Raw genomic sequence first — 27,144 nt, 5'->3', positions numbered from 1 at the left:
CAGTTCCCCGAGTGTCCACTTGAGGCTGGCGGCAAAAACTAATGAATCCCTATTTGGAATTGAAGTTTTAATTTTTACAGCAGTAATAAACACGTTTACAGCCTGGTACAAAAAACGGTTTTGGTTCCTGTAGCTCATTTCTACACTGATTTCTTTTCACTCATCCATTCTGATTTTAATAAGGCTACAAATTATGCATACATTCACATATCAAGGGGGCGTGGGTAAGATGACTGATTGACAGGCACTGTTGTAGCTGTTTGCCAGGAGGTCTAAGGTCAGCCTCAACTCCATTTCTTTGCCTGTTTCTAGGTTGTAACCAAAAGTTATTTTTGAGGGAGAACTCACATTAGGCCGGACGGGGTGTGCCTCGGCACGGCTGCTCATGCACGAGCACAAACACATGTCCGCGATGTGGATGTGTCATTTAATCGATGGCAGCCTTGCGTAATTGAGAATTCCAGGAGTGTTAGAGGGTCGGACTCGTATCTGACCAAAATTACTCAAAATAAGCTCCAAAGTCAGTAAAGTCGCAGTCATGTTCTCTGTGTTGTTCCCCATTGCGCTGACTCTGAGACCGCACTTCCTGTAAACTAAAGGACGCTACATGATAATGTACAGCCAAGCGTGAGTAGTATTAGGGTGTGATGACGTATGTACAAGAGGTAAATGAGCTCAGGCACGCATCAGCCAGTACAGGGCAACTGGGCCTAGTGTGAGTGCGCCTTGAGTCAGCATTTCCAATATGGCGACTGCCATAGTTCAGCTTCAAAATGCCTCTACAGAATCTACTGGGTGACATCACTGATACAACGTCCATGATTTATACAGTCTATGCGTTTAACAACAAAACAGTAGAATGCATTATGAGTTTGGAGAAAGATGTGGGAAATAAAGAAAAGACAGATTTTGAAATATGTGAAGCCAATTTCGTTCTTTTGTAATGTACCTGACAAAAAAAGTGGCCTTTAAAGAATTCAGTCTACAGGAAATTATGCTAAGTTAGTAACGTACCGATTGGCTCTGACATAAATGAGAAAAATATAAAACTTGTTTATTTCTATCACACATTGCAAATGAGTTACTTTTTTTGCACAAGTTACCTTGTTGTGATTATTTAACCAACAGGAGGAAATATCACTTACTTTGGTTCAAATAAAAACCTGTGTTATATAGAATGAAACATAAGCACCCACAATTCATTACACACTTGGACGAAGAATACGTTTTTTCAAGTTCCATCAACGTCAGTGAGAATCAGCCCTCTGGGAGAACTAATAAGCAAAGAACAATAATTTCACTAAAGAAACATACAGTCAGTGTGTGTCAGTGTAAAACAGTCCTTTACATGACTTTACACGCTTCATTTAAATCGGTCACCGTAGCCCCACTCATGCCTTTGAATTCAATAAAGTTTCAGACACAGAGTTGTCTGGGTTCTGTTTCTCCGGTAGGTAATCTTCAGCATCGAGGTCTATAGAGGAAGTCATCGCTGTTTTTAGTCTCTGAGGGTCAAAGAAAAAAACACGAGTTTAGAAACCAGCTGACAACTCTAAAAAAGTTATTCCAAACATGTTTAATCAACTTAAAGGAGCAACCTGTAAGATATCTACTGATTTAAATGATAAAATGACCGCACTATATCGTCAGACAGGAAACATGCTATGTTGAAGTGCTGGCTTCTCTGACAACAACGCAGCAGCCAGTATGTCCTCCTTCTAACTTTAGATTCTGCTCCTGAATGCTCTGGATTTGTTTGGACCAGAGAAGGTAGGCGCTTTTAAGACACCCCCCCACACAGTCGTTTTGGACGCCCCTCAGTTTGCCAGATATGAGAGCAGTTATCAGGTCAACAGGTGTTGCAGCGATGGAAGCGGGCAAGAGAAGTGGTTCAGATAGAAGTGATTGTACCCGACCTAAAAAGCCTCTGCATGTTTCTAATAAGCTCCACGAGCAGAAACGTGCTCAAACTAGGATCAATATTGGAGATGCTTTTGAAAAATGGAGAGAGGTTAGAACACAGAAAGGTTTACAGACCCATGCAGAGCTGGATAAACACTGAAGCTTCAGAGTCCGCGACATGACAACCTGCGTGCACATCGACTATGGGGAGAAGGGGGCGGGGGGAGACAGCTCTCTCTAGTGTTTTGAATTTGGACTGCAGTACCCATTTTAAACACTAGGTGTCAGAGTTACATATTTCTCCTTTAAGCCAATTTTGAACTGTACGATTATACAAGATTTGTGGGGAAAAGTCCGCTCACAATAGCCGACTGAATTGTTGAAGACGCACAATCAAAGCTCAAATTTCCTCAAACTGTACGAGTTAAAGGGGGAAACAGCATTCAGAATTGACCATGGATACATGTGTATTTAAGTTGTCTCATATGCACATCTCAAATACACAAATCGCTCTTACGCACACACGCACACATAGCATCACAGATAAACACAAGCTTACTAGCAGCTTATTCATCACAAAGTTTCTCTCTTAGCTATTGGACTGCACATATTTCCTCATGATAGGTGGAGGAAGACGGATTAAACAGGCATACCTGCTTTTGCCACAGTCATTTTGAACGCTGTCAGTTTGTTTGTGCAGGTAAAATCAGGTAAAAACGTCCTGAAGTGGGGGAACTGGCTGGTGGCTCTGCTCTCACGATCAAAATATCAAACGTTTCAGAAAATCATCCGACCGGTCAGGAGCAGCTGATCATGCTGTGACTGACCGTCATGCCTCAGTGTACACTTGACGACTTAGGACACACCATGCAGCTGAAATTCGGCCTGACATCAAAATCAATCGCACAAATAAAACATCAGATCTCAAACGTCCTTAAATCGTACAGTGCACATCCGGCTTAAGACATACAAAGAGAAAAAAGGAAAGTAAAAACTATCTAATGATAACACTTGAACTCATATGTTGAATTTGTTACTTGGATAACTGGGAGTGTTTAAGCATGCTAACATTAGCATTGAGCCTTATCTGCCATTTTTCAGAATGATAACGTTTTGTAGTCACCTGAAGGAATGATCCTTTGTTGTGCAGCATCTCTTGAATGGCTCCGATCGGAATCCACACAATGGAGACCAGTGAGACACACCAGCCCACACCCTCAGCCCACACTGGGTATTTGTACTTCCCATAGCGAGCAGGAGTGTACTGGATGACGCTGGAGGTCAGTATACACTGTGAGGGGAAGAGAACGGACAGAAGCTTTTTTATTCAAAGACATGATTGTTACTGTTATGAAAGCAATGCTCCTTGGAGATGATAAAAAAACATCTTGGCTCTGATTATTGAAACCTCACCAGCACCAACATGGGACAGAGCAGCAGCCAACAGACCCGGAAATAAATATTTGGAGTTTTTCCTTGCATCCTTTCCACCATTAAGGAGATCTGTGGGACACCTGAGGTAAAAATACAAGTTGTGATTTTTTTACTTGAAACAATACTTGAACCCAACTACAAATGTCCTCATATTAGAGCTATGTAAGTTGTTCATAGTTCAGCTTAATGTTTTCAAAGCCAGCCTTTATTCAGGATAAACCCTTCGTCGTGAAACAGTTTATTGAGGGTTTGGTGTATATTGAACTTTACGCTGATCTTACCGAAGATCCAGCAGACGGCTACAACTTCAAAGAAAGCCAGAAAAACAAGAGACACCACGGCGGTGTAGTGATCCATCAGCTGGAACACGTAGATACCTCCCTGTGCAGGACGAGGAGGAAAGACAGAGGACGAGAGCGGACAAAATGACTACACAACAAAATGACAAACAACTGTCACTGGTGACACAATGGTAACGACATCATTTCCTAATTTTAAAAAATGATGTGCAGAAACATGCTGGTGCTTTATGGTCTGGTTTTTATTCTGTGGCACTTTAAGATTTATTTTAAATATTAAGTGCATTACAAATTAAATGTATCCTGTAAATATCATCATGCTGCACCTTTGTAACGTGAGGAATCCCAAGTATGAATCCAAGGACACACACGGCTAGGGTCACCAGCTCTTCTCTCTTGAGGAAGCGCAGAATTCTGGGGCCAAACTCGTCTTTAATGAACGTGACACCGACTTCAACCGTGGCAAACTGTGGACCAAACGTTAACAGTGTTCACTACGATACGATATGATACGATACACTTTATTGCCCCCTTGAGGAAATGTTGTCTTTGGCCTTGTGCTGTACTTCTCTTTCAGATTATGTCGGGATCAAAGGGATTGGATTCGCCCTAAAAGCACCTGAGTTATGTGTGTTAGACCACTTACTAAGGATTGTTAACAAAGGGCTCTTAGAGAACGTTACCTGGCTGTCCAGGCCCAGACAAAGCAGCATGAAGAAGAACAGAGGAGCCCACAGCCGGGAGACAGGCATGGTGGAGAGTACCTCAGGGTACACGACAAACACCAAACCAGGACCTGAAACACAACACCAAAGGGATTTTTTTTTGGAGTATAGCGCTCAACTACGTTCAGGAACATTGCCTTTAGCTTTAGAGACCGGCAGGTTTAATACCATTCCAGAGGAAGACCGAGTTTGTTTGTTGTGTGAGTTAGGACAAATTGAAAACGAGATTCACTTTTTGTTTCACTGCCTGATGTACGCTGACATCAGGGATGTTCTTTTTAAAAGAATGTCTTCAATTGATGTTGATTTCTTTTGGCTGGACGATTATGAAAAACTTGAGTTGTGTTTTAAAAAAGGAACCTTTGTTATAGCAGATTTTGTTTGTAAAGCCTGGGAAAAAAGACATAATACGTTGTTTAAGACTGAACTGCGACAGGAGCTGGCAACTTTGTAATGTTATGATTTGTAAATGTGAACCACTGCAACTGAATTCTTTGGTGTCTTATAAGCCCATGAGGGTTAGGGCAGCCTTGTCACGGAGTCAGACTGGATGAACCCTGGATTTTAAATGAAGATCACCACTCACAGACTACTTTAGAAGAAAAACGCCTCTTTCTAAAAAAACAAACAACTACCCTTGGATATGGCAGCAACCTTTCCCACATTATGGTCTAAATGAGTGACAAGCCTGCAGCACACAAGATGATGGTTTTTCAGTGATATTTATGGTCTTGGTCTTGTCTCGGTCTCGGAGCACTCTGGTCTCGGGTATGTCTAGGTCTCGTTTATTTCCTTAGAATTCAGGGTTTAAATCGCACATTTTGATCATCACATGTCACTTACAGTATCAGTATGAATTGTTCCTTTTAATAAATGTGCATCTGCTCTGTGTGTGTGTGAGCACGTTCCTTCTTATTTAGTCAGTTTTATCCCATGTTAGCCTGCACATAAAAAGTTATTAACAGCGACTGAGTCCAAACTACCATCATCCAGCTTCTATGCCATGATCTCTGCCATGTAGGGTTATTGAGTTTGCTATCTTAGTTGTAAGGGATGTTGTTACAGACTTTATTCAGCTGCACTCTCAGTCTGAGAATGCTGCTCTTACGTAGATATGATAGCTGACTATTCTATATCCTAAAGAAACCTGCATACAGTACGTCAATCATTCAATGCAGGGCTGCACATCTTGAAATCTGTTTCTTAAGCCCGGCTCAGACGACAGGAGTTTTTAAATCTATTCTTCTCTCTTATCTCCAGCATGCACACATTACAGATTATGAAAATAATGGTCACATCGTACAGGATTTTGTAAGAAGAAATCGCTGGTAGACATGGACAACATGGATTGTCTGTTCTAAGATTCTAACAGTCATGTGCATCTCAGGTGTCCAGCACACCCATACATGTTGTGTCACTGGTCTTACCACTGTCTGCCCTGGTCTCACGTGGTTTTTATAGTCAGGTACAACTTCCACCAGACGCTATCATGGTAATCGACAACATTAAAATCCTAAATATCAAACATGTTCGGGATGGCCCTGATGCCCTCTGATCGAGGAGGACCACTCACACTACAAAATAATCTGGGTTGGTTCTGGTCGTGAACAACCTCGTGATTATTGGGAAGGGGAGTCGGTCTTCAAATGGGCCTGATTATCCTGCAGTCCGAGCCAGGCTTAAGAGAGAAATAAAAAAACGCTCCTCTGGGGATGTAAACAAGAACAAGGTACAACTTGAAACTGCCTTTGTTATTGGGTCTACTGTATGTACATCTTTAACACTCTGACATCCGTTTATAATTAGCAACAAGTCCATGATGTCATGGTCATTCCAGGCTTGATGCTTACCATTCGTAGCTATGTTGTCCACAGGGAGGTTATGAATATGAGCCATGTAGCCAATAGCTGAGAAGATCACAAAGCCAGCCAGGATACTCGTGAATGAGTTGGTGCATGCTACAATCAAAGCATCCCTGAAGAAAGACACACGTGTGAATGGAAGTAGGTCTCAGGTAAAGAGTAGTAGATGAGAGCAGAGCCGTGTCCAGGTGGGCTGGTCAGGGGTGTCATGGGCCCCCCTTGAAATCAATTGGCCACCACTGGGGTAAACCCCAAATCGTAAAGTCGTAAAGTTTATCATGAGAAAATCAACAGATGTGACAGATGTGCAGTTTTATAACGATGAGTGAAGAACCAGAAACACAAACATCAGGACAGTGAAGGACAGCTTTCACAAACACAGAGTGCTCCATGTTTTTTTCATCACCTGAGAATGTTGTTGTTGAACTTGTTGTAACTCGCCATCGATATCATGGAGCCGAATGCTATCCCAATGGAGTTAAACACCTGAGCAGCGGCATTCACCCAAACCTGTGACGGAGAAGATTTGCATCCCTGAGAAAAGAAATTCTCTGAAGACTAATTTCCAGTTCAGGAGCTTATTAGGCTCACACTTTAGGAGGAGGTGCATGCTGTTCAGTTACACGTGTGCAACATCTTTCATTCTTTTACAGTAGTTGCCATGATTTTTTGCCATTTTGTTCTCCTTATCTGAGGTCAGGTCACGGTGGCAGCAAGTGCAGTAAGTCAACCCAGACTTCCCTCTCTCCCCAGCAACATTTCCATCTCCTCCTGGGGGATTTCCAGGGGTTCCCAGCCAGACGGCTATACAATCACTCCAGTGAACTCTGGGTCTACCCCTGGTTCTCCTCCCAGTTGGACCTGCTCAGAATACCTCCAAAGGGAAGCGTCCAGGAGGCATCCTAATCAGATGCCCAAACCACCTCAACTGGCTCCTATCGATGCAAAGGAGTAGCGGTTCTACTCTGAGCTCCCCCAGCGTGTCTGAGCTCCTCACCCTATGTCTAAGGCTGAGCCCAGCCACCATCTGCAGGAAACTCTTTTCAGTCGCTTGAACTTGCAAACTCATTCTTTTGGTCACTACCCATAGCTCATGACCATAGGTGAAGGTTGGAACGAAGATCAACCAGTAAGTCTTTGCCTTCAGGATCAGCTCCCTCTTCACCACGACGGCTCGGTACAACGCCTGCATTGTTGGCCGACGCTGAGCCAATCCACCTGTCAATCTTTTGATATTGATATGCTTTATATCCTTTAATCCCTGAGGGAAATTCGGGTTTACACTCTGTTATAAAGAGACATGCCTCTCACAAACAAAGGCCCGAATCACACACATGCACAAACAGGACCACCAATGGACATGCATTGGTGGAGAGATGTCAGAGTGGGGCTTGGGACACGATCATGAGTACCACTATATTGCCTGACTTGAGCCTGCGACCCTCCGGTTCCCAACCTAAGTCCCTACGGACTGAGCTACTGCCGCCCCCAATCTCATGGTCCTTATGACATTTATACATTAAAAAATAAAGATGGTTTTCAACTTTGTCAGGACAACATGTAATCAAAGTCCTGTTGGTTGGCCTGTCTACTGTCTGATGTCACTCACTCATTAAGAGAGTCTCACCTTCACTTCAAACAGTTTGCTCCAGACGGGTGTCACAAAGAAGAGGATGCCGTTCTTTGCTCCAGGAAGCTGCACGTTATTGATGAGCAGGGCGAACAAGATGAAGTACGGAAACACAGCGGTGAAATACACAACCTGTGTGACAAATAAAAGTGTCGGTTAGTCGTGCATTTGTGGGGTTGCAACAATTGAATTACTTTACTGACATCAGAAAGAATGGTTTGTGTTTTGTTCTCATGGAAATAATTAATTCTGGTACGAGCCAGGTTATTTTATTCAATTCTAGTCAATCTGTTACTGAGCAGAAAAGCATATACGATTGTAAATTATCAACATTTTTTGGTATCCTAATCTAAAATAAAAATAAAGTATGTTCTTCCAAAGGGCTGAGGTATCAAACTTAATGTAAACTACGATCCATTTGTTTTGAGCATTTTCTATAATCTTTGCTAAAACTGGCACAAACTCATAATTAACACTGTGCACAAACTCATCCAGCAGAGAAGAGGTGATTATTCTGACCTTGCCAGTGGATTTGACTCCTTTGAAAATGCATAAATACACAATGACCCAGGACAGGATGAGACAGCCAAAGAGTTCCCAACGAATACCTCCGAGCTCTTCAATGCCATTCGTTTTCTCCAGAAGCTTGTGACTGGAAATAATGGAAGAAAGGAAGGTGAATTATTTATTCCCACAAAACTTGATTTCAAGCGAGCAGAACCATCCAGTGTTGAAACATGAAGCCACTGCAGAAGTGCAAAAAAAAAAATGCAGTTCCTCAAGTGTCCACTTGAGGCTTGTTCCACAACAAATGAGTCCCCATTAGGTCCCATGTTAAAATGCATCAGAAATAAACATGTTTACTGCCTGGTTTTAAACTCCTCGGTTTTGTAATAATGAAGCTAAGAGTTCGGTAATGAGGCCTCATCATGGTGGTAGCATGTTAGCTGTTTTTCACGAGGCCAGGCAACACTTTAGCAGAATCCCAGTATTGACCTGAAACTGTCAGCTTTGTTGGTACTGGCACGAATTGAAAAATAGTGAGTAGACACAACAGATACAGAAATCTCTCGGCTGAAATGACCAATCTTGTGTGTTTGTGTACAATCCTGTTTCCAAAGCAGTCAGGACGTTGTGTAAAATGTAAATAAAAACACAGAAATGTCATGGTTTTGGTAACATCATTGTGCCCGATTTGAATATGATACATTTACGTCTTACAAATGGGGTTGGGACACGATCATGAGTACCACTATGTTGCATCATCTCTTCTTTTAAAAACACTTGGTTAGCTTTCAGAAACCAAGGGGTCCAATTACTGTCATTTTGAAAGTGAAAAGTTTTCCTTTTGGGGGGTTTTAAGGCCGAATATCACTCCATGCTGAAAATACTAAAAAAAACAGAAATGTTTTTGCATACTTTTAGTCCAGCAAATGAAAACATTGAGAAATAACATCTCTAGAATTGTCACGTGTATAAATAGATGGATTTGCCGTTATGAATGCAGTCGCTCACTCAAAGAACTGCTGGCTGGCCGACTGCAGGTGGGTGGCGTTGCCGGGGAAACCACTGGAACAGTTGGCGACAACATTCCAGGAGTTGTTGCAGGACGTCCAGGGCAGCGACGCTCCAAACGTGTTGAATAAATAATACAGCGCCCAGCTCATGAGGACATTGTAGTACGTGGAGTACACAAAGCTGATGATAACAGTGGCCAAACCGACACCTGCAGAGAGACGCAGTAAGAAAGGTATGTTACCACCTGTGAGGGAGAGCGTGGACATTTTAAATCTCATAATTTAAAAAAAACTGCCAAATGCTTAATATTTTGCAGGGAAATGTCAATTACTCGCGCCTGGTAATGGGTGTAGCCTACATCTTATATAAAGATAAACAACAGTCAAAAGATAAAAGGCATTCCTGGAGCCATGGGTTAGAAATTCCTGTGTGTCTGTCGTCCTGTGAATACAACAGACTTTTAACCAAATGGGTAAAGGAGGGATCAAAGTCCTCCAACAGAGGTCGACTATTCAGTCTTTAACTGAACACCTGTGGATCTCAGATACTGTATGCGTGTTTTGTGGTTGATTTCATCTGACCTCGTCAGTGGGGAATTCAGAGCAATGACTCAGCAAAATATCTAATCCTCTACAGCAAGAAAAGAAGAGTCATTATGCTGCTCATGGACATTTCAGAAGGGAATTAATCCTGGACCATTTGTTTATTTTCCTGAAACTAAAATATCTGGAAAAATAGCCAAGCATTGTCTAATCTGCAAAAATACGTTCATTAGCAATGTTCCGGGTCTAGATCTTTGTTAGGTAATGAAGATGTGAATGTCTACTACCAAAATATTAAAATAAATGCCAACAAATGTTTTTTTAGACTTTAAACAGTTTGCTAGAGTTTGTACGAGTATGAAAAATGGCAACAGAAAGAAGCAAAACTCTGACATTTTGGTAATTTAGCTCTCAAAAAGTGAGATAATAAGAATGATAGCATTTTTAAGAATGGTGATAGGAAGGATTTCTGGACCGAGAGCTGGGACGCTGGAAACACACAGACCACAAGTCGAGCTTCAATCAGGCTGGTTTAACAGTCACCTGAGAAGAAGGGGAGTATGCAGAAGCTGTCTCATCGAACACAACAGGGTTTATATACTCCTCTCAAAAACATTTGGAATGTCACCTTCAACATTTCACACTCTTTGTGCTCCTCTCTCTGTAATCTATCACCAAAGACTTTCCAGTGCCATTCAGGAATCTATCTATCTATCTATCTATCTATCTATCTATCTATCTATCTATCCTTTCAACTCATATAACTGGATGTGGCTCATGGCCAGAAGGCAGATAAGTATAAGAATTACCCTAGCTTAGCTCAGCATGCATACCAACTACCCAGGTGCGAAAAACCATAAAATCCTAACCTCAAAATGGTATGTAGCTGGAATTAGCAGCTAGTTAACGGGCTAGGCACCAACAGCTAGTACAGTTCTTTCTAAAGGTAACAAAATCCACCTGCCATAAAAAACTAGTTCCAAGGATTGAATATAAAATCATACAAATATAAAAACCATACATATAAAACCTTACAAATTGTATACTATAGCTGGAGCTAGCAACTAGTTAGCGAGCTAGGTGCCAAATTTAGAAACAGTTACCATGGCTCTTTCTACAGATAACAAAATCCACCTGCCATAAAAAATCTTGCTAATGATTTTTGTGTAGTCTGTAGAAAAGAAAAGGGTTTTTTTTTTGTTCCCATGCTCCTATGCTCCAAGATTTGTACCCAAGCGAAATAGGCGTATGTGAAAAAAAACTGCAGTTTCTCAAATGTCCACTTGAGGCTGGTTCGAAAAATGTATAATCTTCCAGATGTCCTATATTAAATGCTTATTTTAAAAGCAGGAATAATCATAATTGCAACCTGGTGGAAAAGTAAAGAAAAAAATTGGTCTCTTTAACTAATTCCATGATACAAATGGTCAATATGTTCATAACTCATCTGTTTTAATTAGTTTAAAGCTAAGATTTATGCACACGTTTACATAATTAAAGTGTGGCTGAGTTGACTGAAAAGTGGGCGTGTTATAGCCTCTGCTCCATCTCTTTACTTGTTTCCAAATTCATTGAAAGTTAGCTAGGGCCAACATCTCCAATATGGCTGTACTGTCATACAGCAGCTGTTGTCAAAAGACTGTTGTCATAGAGACAGGACCGACGTGCAGCGCTTTTCTTCTCAGTGCACAATCGCTCGATGGAAGCGCTTCCGAGTGCACAGCCAGCATTTTTCTGTCCCGGTTAAAACACTAGGTGGACCCGGGGCCTTAGACTGCATTTGAGTCCTCTACAGGTTTTTGGAATTCATTACATGACACATCGATTATTAAAGTTAGGATGAAGTTAAGTACGCGCACATAACACAACCAAATACAATTTATTTACCCTTCCTGTCTCCACTAGTTTTATCTACTTTAACTTTAAAAACTAAGGTATCATAAGACCTCTTCACACTTTCATGAAAGTCAACAATTTCTGGCTGGGCTGCATGGGTGAATTCAAACAGCTAAATTCCTGAAAGACCGAATAAGTTGGTTTGAGCTTATGCTCCTCGGGAGGTCCCAGTTTTCCGAGTTCGGAAATCGGAAGTCATTCTTACAACTTAAGTATGTTCACTTGATTTCCGTTTGGAAATTCTGAATGTTGTAACAACAACAAAAAAAGAGCGTTACTGCTACGAAGAAAACGTGTGAATGTCTCTGTTACAAGCTTTATTTCAGCAATACGTGCAATACGTGAATTAATGAAAAGTATCTTAACTTCAACAAAACATCTTTTGCCCCCCATGTGAGGACGATTACGACGCCAATTCGGGCGCCTAATTTGTTCCAGAGTTTCCGAGTTGTTGTTCCGACTTAAGCAGACGTTTGTGTGCATCTTACAGCTCGCTAACTTGTGTTTCCGATGTGTCCGACACCACATGAATGCACCATTTAGTCTCCACTGACAAGGAACATAACTTTAAAAAAGTTCAGGCTGGGGCCAATCAGATTTCAGAGGGGGCCGGCCACCACAGGGCCCTCTCTGGAAACGCCCCTGTACTGAGCAGAGAGAAGAAATCAGAGCAAGCTCCTCTGTCTCTGTTTTATTAGCTGAGTCGGGCTTCGCTAACTAGGTCACCTCACTGAGTGAAGATGATGGCGGAGGTCCTGAATGGCAGAAGATTGAACAGTAATAATCTTTGATAAAGCATACTGCAGGAGAAGCATTGGACATGCAGTTGATTTGTGATATTTGTGTGAATTGAAATCATGGATTACAGTTAAACACATGAAAAGAGCATACAGAAAACAGACTACCTGCTTTTTGGCCCTTGTTAAGCACAGAGCATTAACCGGGAAGAAATGAGCGATAAATCAAGGAAGGACCCGAACATTTTGACCGGGTAGATTATCTCTGTCTTTAAAGAGATAAGAAAACTATGGAGAAAAATCTTGAGTTAGAACAGGTCAGGCAGGATTTTCAGTTCAAACCCACATGTGCTGATTGTTGATGGTTGGGCTCTTGTTTGATTTGGACGATGATCGGTTTGACGAGCTGTCGGGTGGCTGCCAGTGCCCTCTCAGTCAACATAATTCAGATCATTTGAGTATTTGAATTTTGAAAACAGCTCCAGTCGTGCACAATGTTGCATGAACAGAGTACTTTGAAACAAAACAACTTTATTTGCATCCACATGATTGGCCTAAAGATTAACAATTTCACCTCAAAAGACCGTGAGAGCACATCATCATTCACCCACTTTGACTCAGTGGTCATTCAGATCAATCAAATTTAAGTTGAATTGGTTCAGTGACTTCATTTCTTTCTGGGTCGTGTTGATTTAGAGTTCAATTGAATCTGGGGTTGATTAAAAATCTGGTCCAAACAAACGAGTCACTATAGACACTGATTAAAGCTGTGATGAAAATGTTCATTTCACAAGTACTCAACCATCAACAAGTTAAAAAAAAAAACAATCCATTTATCAGACAGAGAAGAGCAGATTTCATTGAAAATATAAAATACAAACAGTAAAAGTGTTCATTTTTACATTTCAAAATGTTCAAAATGTTCATGCGTAAAGATGGACAAAAAATTTTGTGCTGGATAGAAAGTCAGACAAGAAAACGCAGAGCATGCGGTCAGTTTCAAAATAAAACACAATATATTACCGATCGTGTTTTCCATCACTTGATCAACATCAAGTCAAAACAGGAACCAAATGAACAACAAATCATCCTCTGAAAGACAAAGCAACAAGTTGTTTGCATGTGTTTCTGTTTATTCACGTGCGATCTTGTAGTTCTCCTGTGATGTGTGTACAGCTGCGCTTCAGAAACAGACCCAGTGGGGCGGGGCGTGCACCGTCCGACCGTGGCGCAGCATGCACGGACTATGTGGAAATTGGCAGTGATAGTCTGTATAAAATCACGGAGGACGTTACATCTCCCCAAAAGTGAAGCCAAATCATTTGGTGCTCCCCCTGATGACTTGCTGCAGTATAGGCCATAAGCTCCACCTCCTCCTCTATGGTAACAGATGGAACATGGGTCAAACTAACAAATCAAAACGCACATCAGATAAATATCGTAGCATATCTCAAACATGGAATCTGTCATTGCACATGTCATGCACAGCCAGACAGCTAGCAGGAGTGTTTTATTTTGAAAATAAACCGGATGTTTTACTGTGGATTCAGTGTCTGACTTCCCGTCCTGCTCGATCTTTTTCTGTGGTAAATTGATTTGCCGTGCTCCGGCATCTGAGCAAAAACAGAAGCCTTGCGTATCTGCTGCAGAGGGCTTCGGACTGACGGAGCTGAAACGAAGCGGAGTCAGTGGACGCACACACGTTGAATAAAGTGAAATACTCTGCTGCTGTAACGGCGCAGAGACGCATCTGTTGGAATTTCGCCGTGAGTGTCTGCTTCAAACTGACACAAGAATCTGTTCTACTGTTACATCTGGAGGTCAAATATCTGCTTTGATAAGATTAAGAGGTGGGACTTCCTACTCTGCTATCCATTATATATTGGCTTCACTTTTGTACAACAGGAGAAGGTGGAGACGTCTTGTCCCTCTTTATAGTCAGTCAATGATTTATTTCATTCAGGTGTGAAATGACTGATGGAACTGTTGGACAGTAATGGTGACAGGGGGAGTAAAAATAGAGGGTACTTTAGACTTCTGTTTCAAACTGTGTGCCTTATGTTTACTGTAAATTAGCTGAATAAGCTAGGCGATGTGCATTTTTACCCCCCAGTTCTTGATCAAAGTCAAGTTTGAAAACTTGGAGACCTCTGTTTACATACTACACTGATTTACAGAGATTATTTGGATTCGTGGTTAATTATTCTTTTTTTTTGGAGGTATGTGTTAATCCCTGCCAGGCCAGACGTTCGAATGCTAATTACAGCCATTTGAGGTGAAAACCTCTGCCATGCCCCCCTTCACCCCTGCAGGGAAATTCCAAGGCATTTGCATGACCGGAAATCTGGTTTTCCGGCAGTGCTGGAATATGGTCACCTTTGGTCTTCACTGGAGAGATAGGACAGTGAACAGAGAGAGTGGGGAATGACATGCGGGAAAGAGCCACAGGTCGGATTCTAACTTATACAATTTGTAGTATTTTTAATTTGAAGTCTTTTTAACAGCACTGCCTGACATATTTTACACATGCAGTCGTGATACTTAGATAATAAATGACAATGAGTCATGATAAAATTATCCTTTTTTTTTTAGTTGTTTGATCTAATCTAAATATACAAGAGCTTTCCTATGCACAAGAAAACCTGATGGGTAACACTTCATGAGGCAAGGCAAGATTATTTGCTTTGCTTTGCGTTATGAAGGCATGGCAGTAGATAAATGCAATAGAATAGGTCAATGTAATTTGTCCATACCATTTTACAAATTAGCAAAACACTATAGTCATTCATGCCTGATGCATTCATTCAGCCCCGTGCATGCGCCAGAGTCTGTATCCAAACTCAAATAAAAACCTCTCTTTACACAACTGTCCCAAAAAAAGTATTAAAAAAAAACAGAGAGACATGAGAGAAACATCACTCACCTTTCAACAGGGGACAGATTTTGGCGAGAGCGTGCACAGGTCCTATGCGAGTGTACTGCCCGATAGCAAACTCCATGAAGAGCAGAGGGAGACCGCACAGCACCAACATGATGAGATAAGGGATCATGAAGGCACCTGACAAAGAGGAACACACAGGAACAATAGATGACTGATACTTGTACCATCTCTAGAGTACGCTATGAAACGATCCTGAGAGATGCATGTGATCCAGGAGCTGCAGTGTGTTTGAATCTGAAGCTTTATCCTCCATCTTTGAGACATTGTAGATATGACACTGCAGCATGTCCTGACCCCCGTCTGAGAGGGAAAACCCCCCTGTGAGGGACGTGTGTGAAGAGGGGAGAGAGAGTGAGGGATGGCCTCCAAATCGGCCAGGACCAGGAGTCGAAACTGCGACTAGTGGGATGAGGACTGCAGCCTCTGTTCATGGGGCGCACGACCCACAAACCGAGCTACACGGGCGCCACGTCACCTCCACTTCTTGCATAAATGTAACAAGGGGGCTGGCAGGAAAAGAGCCTGGATAAAGTCTGGTAAAAAAAAAAAAAATACATGCAACCCAACCAGTAAATTTCCAGATTACATCAAGTGCATGTTTAAGAAGCAACTGGTTCAAAGCTCACATGTTCTGCGTTCTTTGTTTTGGTAAAACTACAGGCTTAATGTCTTATTATTGTACACCCACTTGTTAAATTAAATTTGTTACCTTAATTCAGTGAAAGCGAGGGGATCAAGTGCTGAAGTTTTCCTTTTAAAAAGCTGCTGTGTTGGATTTAGCTGAGTCATTCTTGGTTACAACACAGATGCTGTTGTAACATGACAGAGAGAAAGGATGTGATTGTATCATGCGTAGGTAGAAGTGTTAACACTGAGGTCATTCATTTGTACTTGTGTCTCTTTATCCCTAAAAAAGAGAAAAATCCATGTACTGTGTGGCTTAATCCGAATTAAAGATCGGCTCATTTGCACACTTCTTTCCCACAGTTTAAAGACATGCAGGGAAAACCCCCCAAGAAAGACGTCAAAGTTAGCAGGAGCCTCTCTGTTCAGTCTGTTGTTAATCTTTATGATCAGATGATATTAAAGGAAGAATGTGCAACTTTTAGATCCAGTAGATTTTGCCCCTGAGCACCGGCACTTCCAACCCCTCTCCAATCTCGTTTGCACAAAGGAGTTATCAAATTGGAACGCCCATTAATTAAGCCCTAAGCGCAAGAGGTGTAAAAAATTGTCCTTGTCTCGAGCTGCGTTGTTGTGTCAGCATGCTAATGGTAGCGCTCTTGAGTTAGCGCGTAGCTTCACATTGCATGTAAATTAACACAGAATGACCGTGATCTAAAACAGTTACATGACATTCAAATAATCAGTGAGTATGTTATTCTTCTTTTCTATAGTCCCTCACTCAAACAACTTTTTTATACACAAGGGGAGGAGTCAGCCGTCCCGTCCATGTAAACATGATGTAAACACAGCGCTGACAACAACACAACCAGCGGGACTCAGCCGTCTCACTCATTGTAGATAGTCATGACTCAGAGAGACATTTAGATAGATAGACTTCATTTAAAGATATATTTTTATGTGTAAAATGTCGCACATTCGTCCTTTAATACATGTGTCGATACCACTGCATCAAAAAGTCCAAGGGACCCACTATTGGGAAATTTCTTGAATTAATTTACCAAAAGTTGCAGGTAAGCCGTCTAAGGACTCATCTAGGGACGAGCATTCAGCGGTTTACTCGCTCCATATCAATCAATGAATCACTATTTGTACAGCACCAATTCATGACACGTTATCTCCAGACACTTTACAAAAAGCAGGTTAAAGACTTGTCCCTTTTACAAATTGCAAACATTGGCACCATTGCTGCACACCTGTCCCTCACAGTGTCACCTCCTCTGCTCCGTCTGTGTGGAAGACACATAAATGTAACTTTTGTTGAAACTCCTCTCTCTTTTTCTTCTAGCCACAGATTTGTGTTCAAACGCGTCAGCACTTTTCACTCCCACCGTCATTACAATAACGGAGATGATGTCGTCTTTTTAGGCACATGATCTCAAAAAAGCAACTGACGCTTTTCTGACTCTGCAGTTTGACTTTCAGCGTCAGTTTCTTCTGTTGTCTCCGACTCCACACTGAGACTATTGTGCTGTGAAGAGAGGCATGTTCATATCAGTCCTCCTGCACATGACCGCTCTAAAGGCTACAGGCTGTAAGAGCTGAAAACCTTATAGGCCGACATGTTAAACAGGGAAGTCTTAAAGGAAGCCTTGTTTCCTTCTTGTGCTCATGTAAAGAACGATTAAAGCAAGTAGCCAGGCTTTCTGTAACCTTTTAATACAACCTGACAGCCATAAATGAGTCCTAAATAAAGAGTTTTTAGTCCAGGCTTAGTGATAATAGTGTAAACCCAATCACAGAGTAATTAAGAAGTCATCTTTGAAGCTGGTGTTTTAATTGTCTAAACTATATTCAGGGGAGTTTATAATTTGTTTTTACATTTACAAGAGGGGAATAATCTCTGAATGTCATGCAGTGCTGATCATCAACGTTATGTACAAGAGGTAACCGTGCTCAGGCCCGTTTACAATGCACTATGCAATACTAGCTTTAGGCAAAAACGTTGCAATAATGTAACGTGAAATAACAGCTTTGTTAAACTATTTGTGTGCATTCAAAAGATACTCAACCTCATGACACGAGCACCTTCTGATTAGATTAAACAGTCTCCTTTCATGCTTTTGGCACAGTGTGCATGTCTTTGGTACAGACTCCGATTACTCAGTTTTCTTGAGATATAAAAAGTCATTTCTGGTTGTTTTCTCCAGATCTCAAATTATTTATCTTGTAATATCAGGAAAACAAAACTAGATTTCCGTGATAAAAGGTTAATTTGTCATGATTTCTGGGAAACGACATAAAAAAGGGGGGAAAACAAAGAAACGTTTTATGGCAGAATATAACCTGTTACCTAACAAATGTCCCCAAAACATCCTCAGAAAAGTTGCCAGAATGCATTCTTCCTTGCGTTAAGAACATAGGAACATTACATGAATTGATTCAGATATTTTAAGTGCTCTGAAAAAACGTTTTCTTTCAAACATTGTGAGAACTTTGAGGGATTGTTAGCCAGTGTTGTGTGAACTTTCCTGTCATGATTTGGTTTCTTATTTTCAGAGTTTAGATTTTCTTGGTGTTTTTAGTGCTCATTCTTGTCTGATGGTGTTGTTTCTGTGTTTTCTAGGTTAGTGTTTCATGTGTTATTTTGTAACTTCGTCTCCTAGTGTTTCTTTATGTTCTGGTGTGTTTTTGTTACTTTCTTGAGTTCTGTGTGTCTTTAGTGTTTCATGGTTTAGTTAGTAGTTGTCCTCAGTGTTTCTTGTATTGTATTCCTGCCTCTGTGTGTTTCCCTCCATGTTGATTTCCCTCATTGTCTTCACCTGTGTCTTGTTAGTCTCACCTGTGTCTGATTACCGTATGTCTAGAGTCTCTGGCTGTTTTCGAAACCGCATACTACTACTACTACTACTACTACTACTATCTAAATCAGTATGCAGTATATACAGTATACTGCATACTGAGTTCAACAGTAGTATGTAGTATGACTGCCAGTCGTCAGTTATTTTCCAGTATGCTTGGCCCCGGTTAAACTGGTTTTACTCAGCTGTGAATAATTTGTAGTAATAGAACAAGCCAAGGACCCTGTAATTGCAGCTGCTGGTCCAGCTGTGGCACATGCACTGCACAGTCTACAAAGCAGGAAAATCCGAGGTGGTAAGACTTATAAATATATGAACATGTCATATTTGTTATTGGTTCATAATGTGGCAAGATATTCAGTCACCGCCACCGACGAGTTCAAACAGCTGCGCTCCGGCATTTTGATCTCTGACCTGGCACTTTGCATTGTAGGAAACAGTACGCGAGGTAGACTGGTCCGATGCATACTGTACAATTTTCCCGAATCAGCATGACATCCTGGTATTTTTGGCATACTGCAGATCTCGCAGTTGTTCACATAGTATGCGGTTTCCAAAACAGCCTTTGTGTTTCTTCCCCTCTGTGTCAGTTCATTGTTGTTTGTTGTAAGTCAGATGTGTTAGTTCTTGGATGTTGTTTGTATGTCAGTGTCAGTAGATTGTCCGGTTTCCTCGTGCTCTAGTGTTACTTGTGGTTAGTTTTCTGCTTTAGTAAGGTGTGTGTTTGCCTTTGGCCATTTTGTTTAAATAAATATTTTTGTTAGATCTGCATCTGGGTCCTCCTCTTAGGTTTTCCACACCTCTAACATTTCCCTCCTAGCTGTGTTGATGACTGACAGTGTCAGTGACTTTACATGCATGGTATTGGATTACAATATGAAAAGGAAAAATAATACTTTTAAGCAGTCCACAGTTTTGAGCTTTATCCAGTGTTACTGATTTAGTAGCTTGAGTGTGTTTTTGCAAGTTTCTCAAACTCGAAGAACATTCATTCACCTGAAGAACATTTAAATAACACTTAAATCAGTGACATGTGTTTTACCACTGCTGCTGCAGGATTATAACAATTCATCCTGACCCTCATGGACAGTCTCACCTCCACCGCTGCTGTAGCACAGGTAGGGAAACCTCCACACGTTGCCCAGTCCCACCGCGTACCCCACCGAGGCGAGGATGAACTCCAGCCGGCCGCTCCACGTCGGTCTCTGCGCCTCTGCTCCTGCCGGTGAATCCGTCATTTCAAACGTTTTCAGAGCGGATTCTCTCTCCTGCGAGTGTCTCTCTGAGTTTTCAGCACCGACTTCCATCCTCCTTTTGTTGACGGTAACAATGACGCGACCAATTATCAGATTTAAGAAGCGCCGCGTAAAACACGAAAACGAGCAAGTCCCGTTAAATGTAAAACGAAGAAATTCAATAGACTCCGTTTAAATCAACAGCGACTACGAAGTAGTTCATCTAAACATTCAAAGATTAAACGATTCGGCTATAATCAACCGATAAATAACCTCCTAATTGTCTGGTAGCCTAATGAATCATCCATTCCTTACAATTAAATCCTGCAGTGCGCGCCCGTTATTAAGAAACAACACAATGAGCTCGTAACTCCCTCACTGTCTGCATCCCATTCAGCCCAGTGGGTCTTCTTTGGTAATGTCACACAACTGCATGTGTCCTCTTCCATTATCTCTGCATCAGCTCCTGACAGGTCCGTGAGTTTTACACCCGCCTCTTTCAAAAAAAAGAAGAAAAGTGAGTAGAGTTCACTCCAGTGTTTGTCTGTTTGAACCTGACTCAAGGATGAACAGCTGCAATTATTCAATGTGGTTTATTTTTCTTCTGGAGGCAACCAAGCAACAACCTTGGGGAGGGGGCTTTGGTAATACTGTCAACGCGGAAGTGCCACAAACTGCAGTTCGTTAAGAGGCCGCTTGGGGCTGACTGCAAAGGCGTGTCAATCTCCGTTAGGCCCTCCTGTATTGAAATGTGCATCTTTACAGCCAAATTGAACAAGTGTACAGTCTGGTAAAAGAAGCTGTACAACTCTGCTGAGTGATAAACTGAATGTTAATGTGTGATAAAGAGCTGTGAAGGTTTGTTGTGTCTGTTAATCCTGCAGAGTTACAGATTAGGTATGTGGGTTATGTGAAGGCAGAGTTAGACAGTAAATAATCATGGAGTGAAGCATGGGCGGTTCTAGGCACGGGCCAACAGGGGCCAGTGCCCCTGTAACTCTGAGCTTGGTCCCCCCTGTGGCCATCCCTCCAAAATGAAGAGCCCCCCTAACAACATACACAGTATTTGACTCAACAACCGGACTCACAATCTATTAAATACTGTTACTGAAACAAATATAAATCATAGTATTTAATGATGTGCGCTATTATTTGGCATAATATTTACATATTTTTTAAAGCGATCATCTTTGTCTATTTTTCACCTGGGTTTAATGTTCCCCTCTGACAAAACAACTGGCCCCAGTTTGACCTACTCAGTAAAAGTGGTCTAGAACCGCCACTGGAGTGAAGTCACCCATCTGTTCCTGCAGAGGGGGCTTTGGCAGCCTGTCGGTGGCGATTACCATGCTGGAAATGCTGTCTCACCCTAACTTTCAGTCAACATAACAGGGGGGTGGTTGGGGTTATGGGACTTCTGGGTCTCTGGGAGCCAGCCTGAAGTAGACACTGGAGAAACTGCACATTTTTTGCACTTCCACATTGTCTTGATTTCTTCATTTTTCAACATGGAGGTTTGCCGCTTGTTTCTTCAGGGCTGTTTTGTGAAGCTGATCCACAGACGTTGCCGTATTGCTTTAAAAATATTGCCTTTGCAAACATCTTGTCCCATCTCATCCAGGAAAGGATGACAGTTCCTCAAAAGTGAACCCCAAGACATTTGAAGCTCCCTCTGCTGGCTGGCAACAGTATAGTTCATAAGCCCCGCCTCCTCCATGTCAACAGATGAGACATGGGTCAAACTTTAAAGGTGCACTGTGGAGTTTTGGAAGAGAAATGTGAAAGTTTGAGAATTGTACAGATTATGTGGTATATGTTCATAACTCTATACACAAACTGTCCTCAGTGGGAAATTGGGTCCCTGGATCACTGTTTGAAGATAAAATGCCATGTGAGAAGTTATGGTAGTGGGGGGGTCCGCAACAGTGAGACTGTAACTCTCCTGGTAGCTTTTTAGCTCATAACAGTGTTCCAGAGACCCATTGTTTGAATTTGAATTGTTTGTGGAATTAGTTCAGAAAATATAACAGAGAATTGTTTCACTTCTCCAACTTTAAAATTTCACCATCTACATAGTGCACCTTTAAAGTCTTTATATGTGATTTTTCACACTTCAATATAATAGAAATCAAGTATCTCCTCTGAAAATAACTCTGTGAGTCATGACTGTCTACAATGGGTGTAACACCCGAGTCCCACTGTCTGTGATGTTTTCACAGTTCTGAGTCCTATCTTCACTTTGTTTACATCGCCTATACGGCCAGCTGACTCCTCCCCTCGTGTATAAAAGTTGTTTAATTGAGGGACTAGAGAAAAGAAGAATAACATACTGTACTCACTGCTTAACTGTGTTTCTAGATCACGCTCATTTCAGGTAAATTTACATGCAGTGTGAAGATACCAGCATAATAAAGATCGCTAGCATTAGCATGCTAACACAACAATGCAGCGCGAGTTGTTTTGGTTTCATGCTGGTGCTCAAGGGCGACATCTGCTGGATCAAAAAATCACATATAAAGCCTTTAACATTAAAAATATGCGCCAAATATTTTTTTCTTAAACACAGAGTTCGTTCCTATGCTTCTGATTTTTTTCAAGTTGGTTATTTTTCTGTGAAGTTTAGTTTTTAATTCATTATTTGATGCTATAAAAGAAGTACAACGCTCTGTTGATAAATGCAACTCTTGCAAAGCTGCGTGCACCAGATCAGCGGAGTAGAGGAGGAACAGTGAGAGGAAACAGAACTCTAACACAAGAGTCGTTGAACTTTCTATAAATGTGAGTGTCTGCTTCAAACTGAAACAGCTTCAAAGAATCTGCCCCCGCTGTGTACTGCCCCGTCAAAAGCCCTAATGCAGGATGTGCATCCAAAACAAGCTTTGCTCCATCACAACTTCAAGAAACAGAAATGCATATTAAAGGACCCAAAAGTAGAAGAAGCAATTTATGACAAACTTCGGCCCGATACTCATTCAAAACCTTTTGGAGCGGAGATTACTCAGGTGTCAGACAGCATGAAGCAAAAAGCATCCTCCAGCTGTTATTGAATCAATGTGATTCCCCTTAAAGCAACAACTGGCCCTGCTGGGGGGGGGGGGACTAGTTCCCCTTCCTGCTTCCAGTGGCTCCATACACAGAAACAAAGGACACAAAGAACCCAAACACTCACTCGTTTTATTAAAAGTACAAACATCATGCTGCTCAGATTGTGGCATGGACTTGGAGCTCTGCTGGTTTTTGTGGTTTGAATTGTAGTGTTAAACTTTAGACCAAAATGCTGATACTATGATTTATAGACTATATATGAATACATATATTTTTATGCCTGTTATCAGCATCATCAGTTTTGACTGAGAAGTGTTTTTGTTTCAGTTGTTGAGCAGAACGATCCCGTTTGATTGGCAAATAAAGGTGAGAAACAAAACAGTGAAACAGTTGAGAAGGGGAAAAGCTAAAGACCATTCATTCAGGGTAAAGTTTGTCCTTTATTATAACAAAGAAAAAGGTCACTTTAAATGTCAAGTGGGAATTGTAAGAGAGCGGCCATAGATGCAGCTGTGGCTCAGTGGTAAAGTCGGTCATCTCTCAGCCGAATGGTCGGGGGGGGTTCGATCCCCGGCTCCTGCAGCCACATGTCCGATGTGTCCTTGGCCAAGACACTTAACCTCAAGTTACTCCCACTGCTCCAAGTTGCTCTCCCATCAAGGGGAAGAATCACAACAACCACAAACTCAGCCTAAAACACAAGCAGCAGGTTTATATTGGACAGATGACAAACTGACACAGCAGGAAAGGAACATGGTGGCCTTTTCCTGAATAGCCACAGTTTAGTATGCAGTGCAGACTTTTCAATAGACTGAACCCTCTTGGTCATTCAGTAGGCATTTGTTGGGTCGACCTCAGTAGACGGAACATTTCAGCATGGTTACTGTTGTGGACTTTTCTGTTGGTAATGAAAGATCTCAAGTCAAAGTCTTTTGTCTTTGTGTATTTTATTGCATATAGTAAAAAGTTATTTTGCAAAAGGGGTAATCAGCTACAAAAGTAACATCAGTCACACGTGCATCAAAGATTCCCGGGGCAGTCCAGGTTGCAGAGCATATTTATACTTTCACAGGTTGTAGGTATTTTGCATATACATGAGTGATACATCGTCATTGGTTTCAGCTTGCCCTAGTGACTACGCCTTCTGCTAGTTTGCCTGGTGATTTATCTATACAAGCTTCTTTAAGGCACCTGGTAGGGAGGAACACCAACAGAAACTCCTTTGTCAGGAGGGCACTGATCTAAGGTCATGCTGTACCCAGATCCTGAGGAGTGCTCCTGTTGGAGATACAGACCAAGGCCATACAGAGAAACAGTTTCTAATTGCTAAATGACGCACGATCATCCTAATCTTTTAAGGTCAAACGAAGGCAACAGACAGATAGTATTTTTCCACTACAATTCTAACTTCCAAGTTTTGTGCAGTATGTGGATGCATCCCTTCAGGAAATGGGTGGTGTTTTGACACTCACAATGTTGTGGGAAATGAAATGAAAAACGTCACTTCACGTGCGCCTCCAAATCAAAACAGACTAGGATGAAAAAACGAAAAAAACGAGGATGGATGCGGCTGGTTTCGGGTGACACTCCTTTCAAAAAGTTGTTAAATTGGGGCGCTGGTGGTGCAGTAGAGTGCGCGCCCCATGCATGGAGGCTGTAGTCCTCCAAGCGGGCGGCCCAGGTTCAAATCCGACCTGTGGCTCCCTTCCTGCATGTCATTCCCTACTCGCTCTCTCCCTGATTCCCGACTCTATCCACGGTCCTATCTCTCCAATAAAGGCACAAGATGCCCAAAATAAATCTAAAAAAAATTAAATTAAATTAAATTAAATTGAATTAAATTGTTTTCATGTAATGTGAAGTTTTGTATTATTTACTGACCCATCATGCATATCACATCTGAGTTGGAGTGTCAATAACATGAGGCGGGCTAATGACGCCACTTACACACTGAATGAATCAGACGAAGTAGGAACAAATATCTGCCTACTGTGAGCGCCTACTCAACAGTTGGTCCTAAGAGTATACAGCACGGATAGAAGGGACTGTCTACCCAATCGACTTAATACACAAGGGGTAATCAAAACCAGGTTTGACAGACAAGACACAGGTGGAAGTGATGATGATGATGGGGGGGGGTTGACCTAACAAGCATGTGTTTGGACTGAGGGGGGAACCAGGAGTACCCGGAGAGAACCTACACATGCACGGGGGGAAACATGCAAACTCCACACAGAGAGGCACCTGTCAGACGGGGATTCAGGGACCTTACTGCCGTGACGCAACAGCACTTACTAAACCAAACTAAAGAACATTACAAATAAGATCAACACAGGAGGAGAAAGGAGCAGAATGTGAACTTAAAAAAAATACATTCAGAAGATAACAAATCCAAATGTCATGACAGCTAAAATGTGGAATTTCCCTCAGGATCAATAAAATAAAAAAATATATCTTTTGGCCAATTAACCTCATTAATACCTTAAGCGCCACCTTGTGGAGTCATGAAGTAGTGACTCAGTGAGTCAAATCGGCAGCTGCTCAGAGTGCTGTATTTCGCTCAGTTTAAAATGTGATGTTTGGCACCTGGATTTGATTCTGTATAAAAGCAGTCAGGAGGATAACGACATATCGCCATGTCGATGTTTTGTGCCAGCCCTATTGTAAATCAGATCAAGAAGCCTCCATGTAGAATCTGGTCTTTTTGTGCATAACTCTTATCCTTCATCAAATCAAAATGGATGAGTTATCAGAAAATTCATGGTACAGTGTGTGTCGATGGAGACATGAGCTGATCAGACCCATTTGGTTTTTTGAACCAGGCTGTAAACATGACCTTTTTGTGAATGGGTGTGTATGTGACTTCTCAGGCTCCTGCAGCCAGCCTCTAGTGGACACCCGACGAACTGCAGGATTTTGCACTTCCAGGCTTCATTTTTTAACTTCTGAGGTTGCTGCTTGGGCTAAACACTGTCACATTTAAGTTCACAGAGAGGTGTCCAATGTAGTAACCGGATTGTATCTATATTGTAGAAAAGCACTATCAGGCTCATGATGACCCTACCTGCAAACCTAACTATGTAACCCATAGACTGATGTAACCTCAGTGTTGCTCAATAGTCAAACTAATTGAATTCTTATTGTGCAAAAACTAGATAAAAACAAAATAAATAATTACTAAAAAGAAAATGTAATCAAAAGTATAATCACATTTTAATTGTAGGAAATAAATTATTCAAACTAATCTCTCTCCATATCAAACACATAGAATTTAGTTCTATGTTTAAAAAAACATCTGTGCTGCTTTCTGTGAGGGCGTCTAACAAAATCAGTCTTTTCATGAATAAACTCCTGATTACAGTTTAACTTCCCTCTCATGTGTATTCAGTCATTCATTCATTTATTTAATGTTTGTTTTTTAAGTGGACAAGTATGGAGCAGGTAATCCATTGACACAAAGTACAGCACTTATAGACTATAGCTTGTGATGTGGTGCAAACAAATAACAGAAACAGATCATAACGCAGTAGATAGATGTGTGACATTACAAACACCAGCAGTCACGCAGTGATTGCAGATTGGTTCCACTTTATTTTATTGCAAAGAACTTGAGATTTAGCACTTCTTTAAAGTACTGACAGTTGACCAATTAAAGGAAAGGATACAGTTGAACCCTTGGATTTAATAACTGGTTGACCCTCCTTTGGCAGCAATAACCTCAACCAAACGTTTCCTGTAGTTGCAGATCAGACCTGCACAACGGTCAGGAGGAATTAAGATGACCTTAAGTTTTCCTGCAAAATGTCTTGATAAACTTGGGAATTCATTTTTCCGTCGATGATAGCAATCTGTCCAGGCCCTGATGCACAAAGCAGCCCCAAACCACGATGCCC

The 27,144-nt window shown here is 41.6% G+C and overlaps 1 protein-coding gene across 2 annotated transcripts; it reads right to left on the bottom strand.

Moving 5' to 3' along the window:
* Positions 1 to 1,029: 1,029 nt before the first annotated feature.
* si:ch211-225b11.1 (uncharacterized protein LOC561694 homolog) lies at positions 1,030 to 20,829 on the bottom strand. 2 transcript variants are annotated; one of them, XM_020658877.3, is made up of 13 exons: positions 20,068 to 20,829; positions 15,469 to 15,603; positions 9,368 to 9,578; positions 8,372 to 8,504; positions 7,850 to 7,984; positions 6,629 to 6,732; positions 6,211 to 6,335; positions 4,319 to 4,431; positions 3,962 to 4,102; positions 3,618 to 3,717; positions 3,316 to 3,416; positions 3,026 to 3,193; positions 1,030 to 1,505 (listed from the first exon to the last, which is right to left on the bottom strand). In XM_020658877.3, the coding sequence occupies exons 1-13, from the start codon at positions 20,276 to 20,278 to the stop codon at positions 1,392 to 1,394; spliced, it is 1,791 nt and encodes a 596-aa protein (XP_020514533.2). In that variant the 5' UTR covers positions 20,279 to 20,829; the 3' UTR covers positions 1,030 to 1,391. The 2 variants fall into 2 exon arrangements, with proteins under 2 accessions (XP_020514533.2, XP_065807829.1); XM_065951757.1 differs by lacking the exons at positions 15,469 to 15,603; positions 20,068 to 20,829 and adding an exon at positions 13,569 to 13,637.
* Positions 20,830 to 27,144: the final 6,315 nt, after the last annotated feature.

The sequence above is a fragment of the Labrus bergylta genome, chromosome 2, assembly GCF_963930695.1.
Source record: "Labrus bergylta chromosome 2, fLabBer1.1, whole genome shotgun sequence".
Lineage (NCBI taxonomy): Eukaryota > Metazoa > Chordata > Actinopteri > Labriformes > Labridae > Labrus > Labrus bergylta.
Note: the sequence above shows the minus strand (reverse complement) of the source record. Positions and strands in the feature narration are given on the sequence as shown.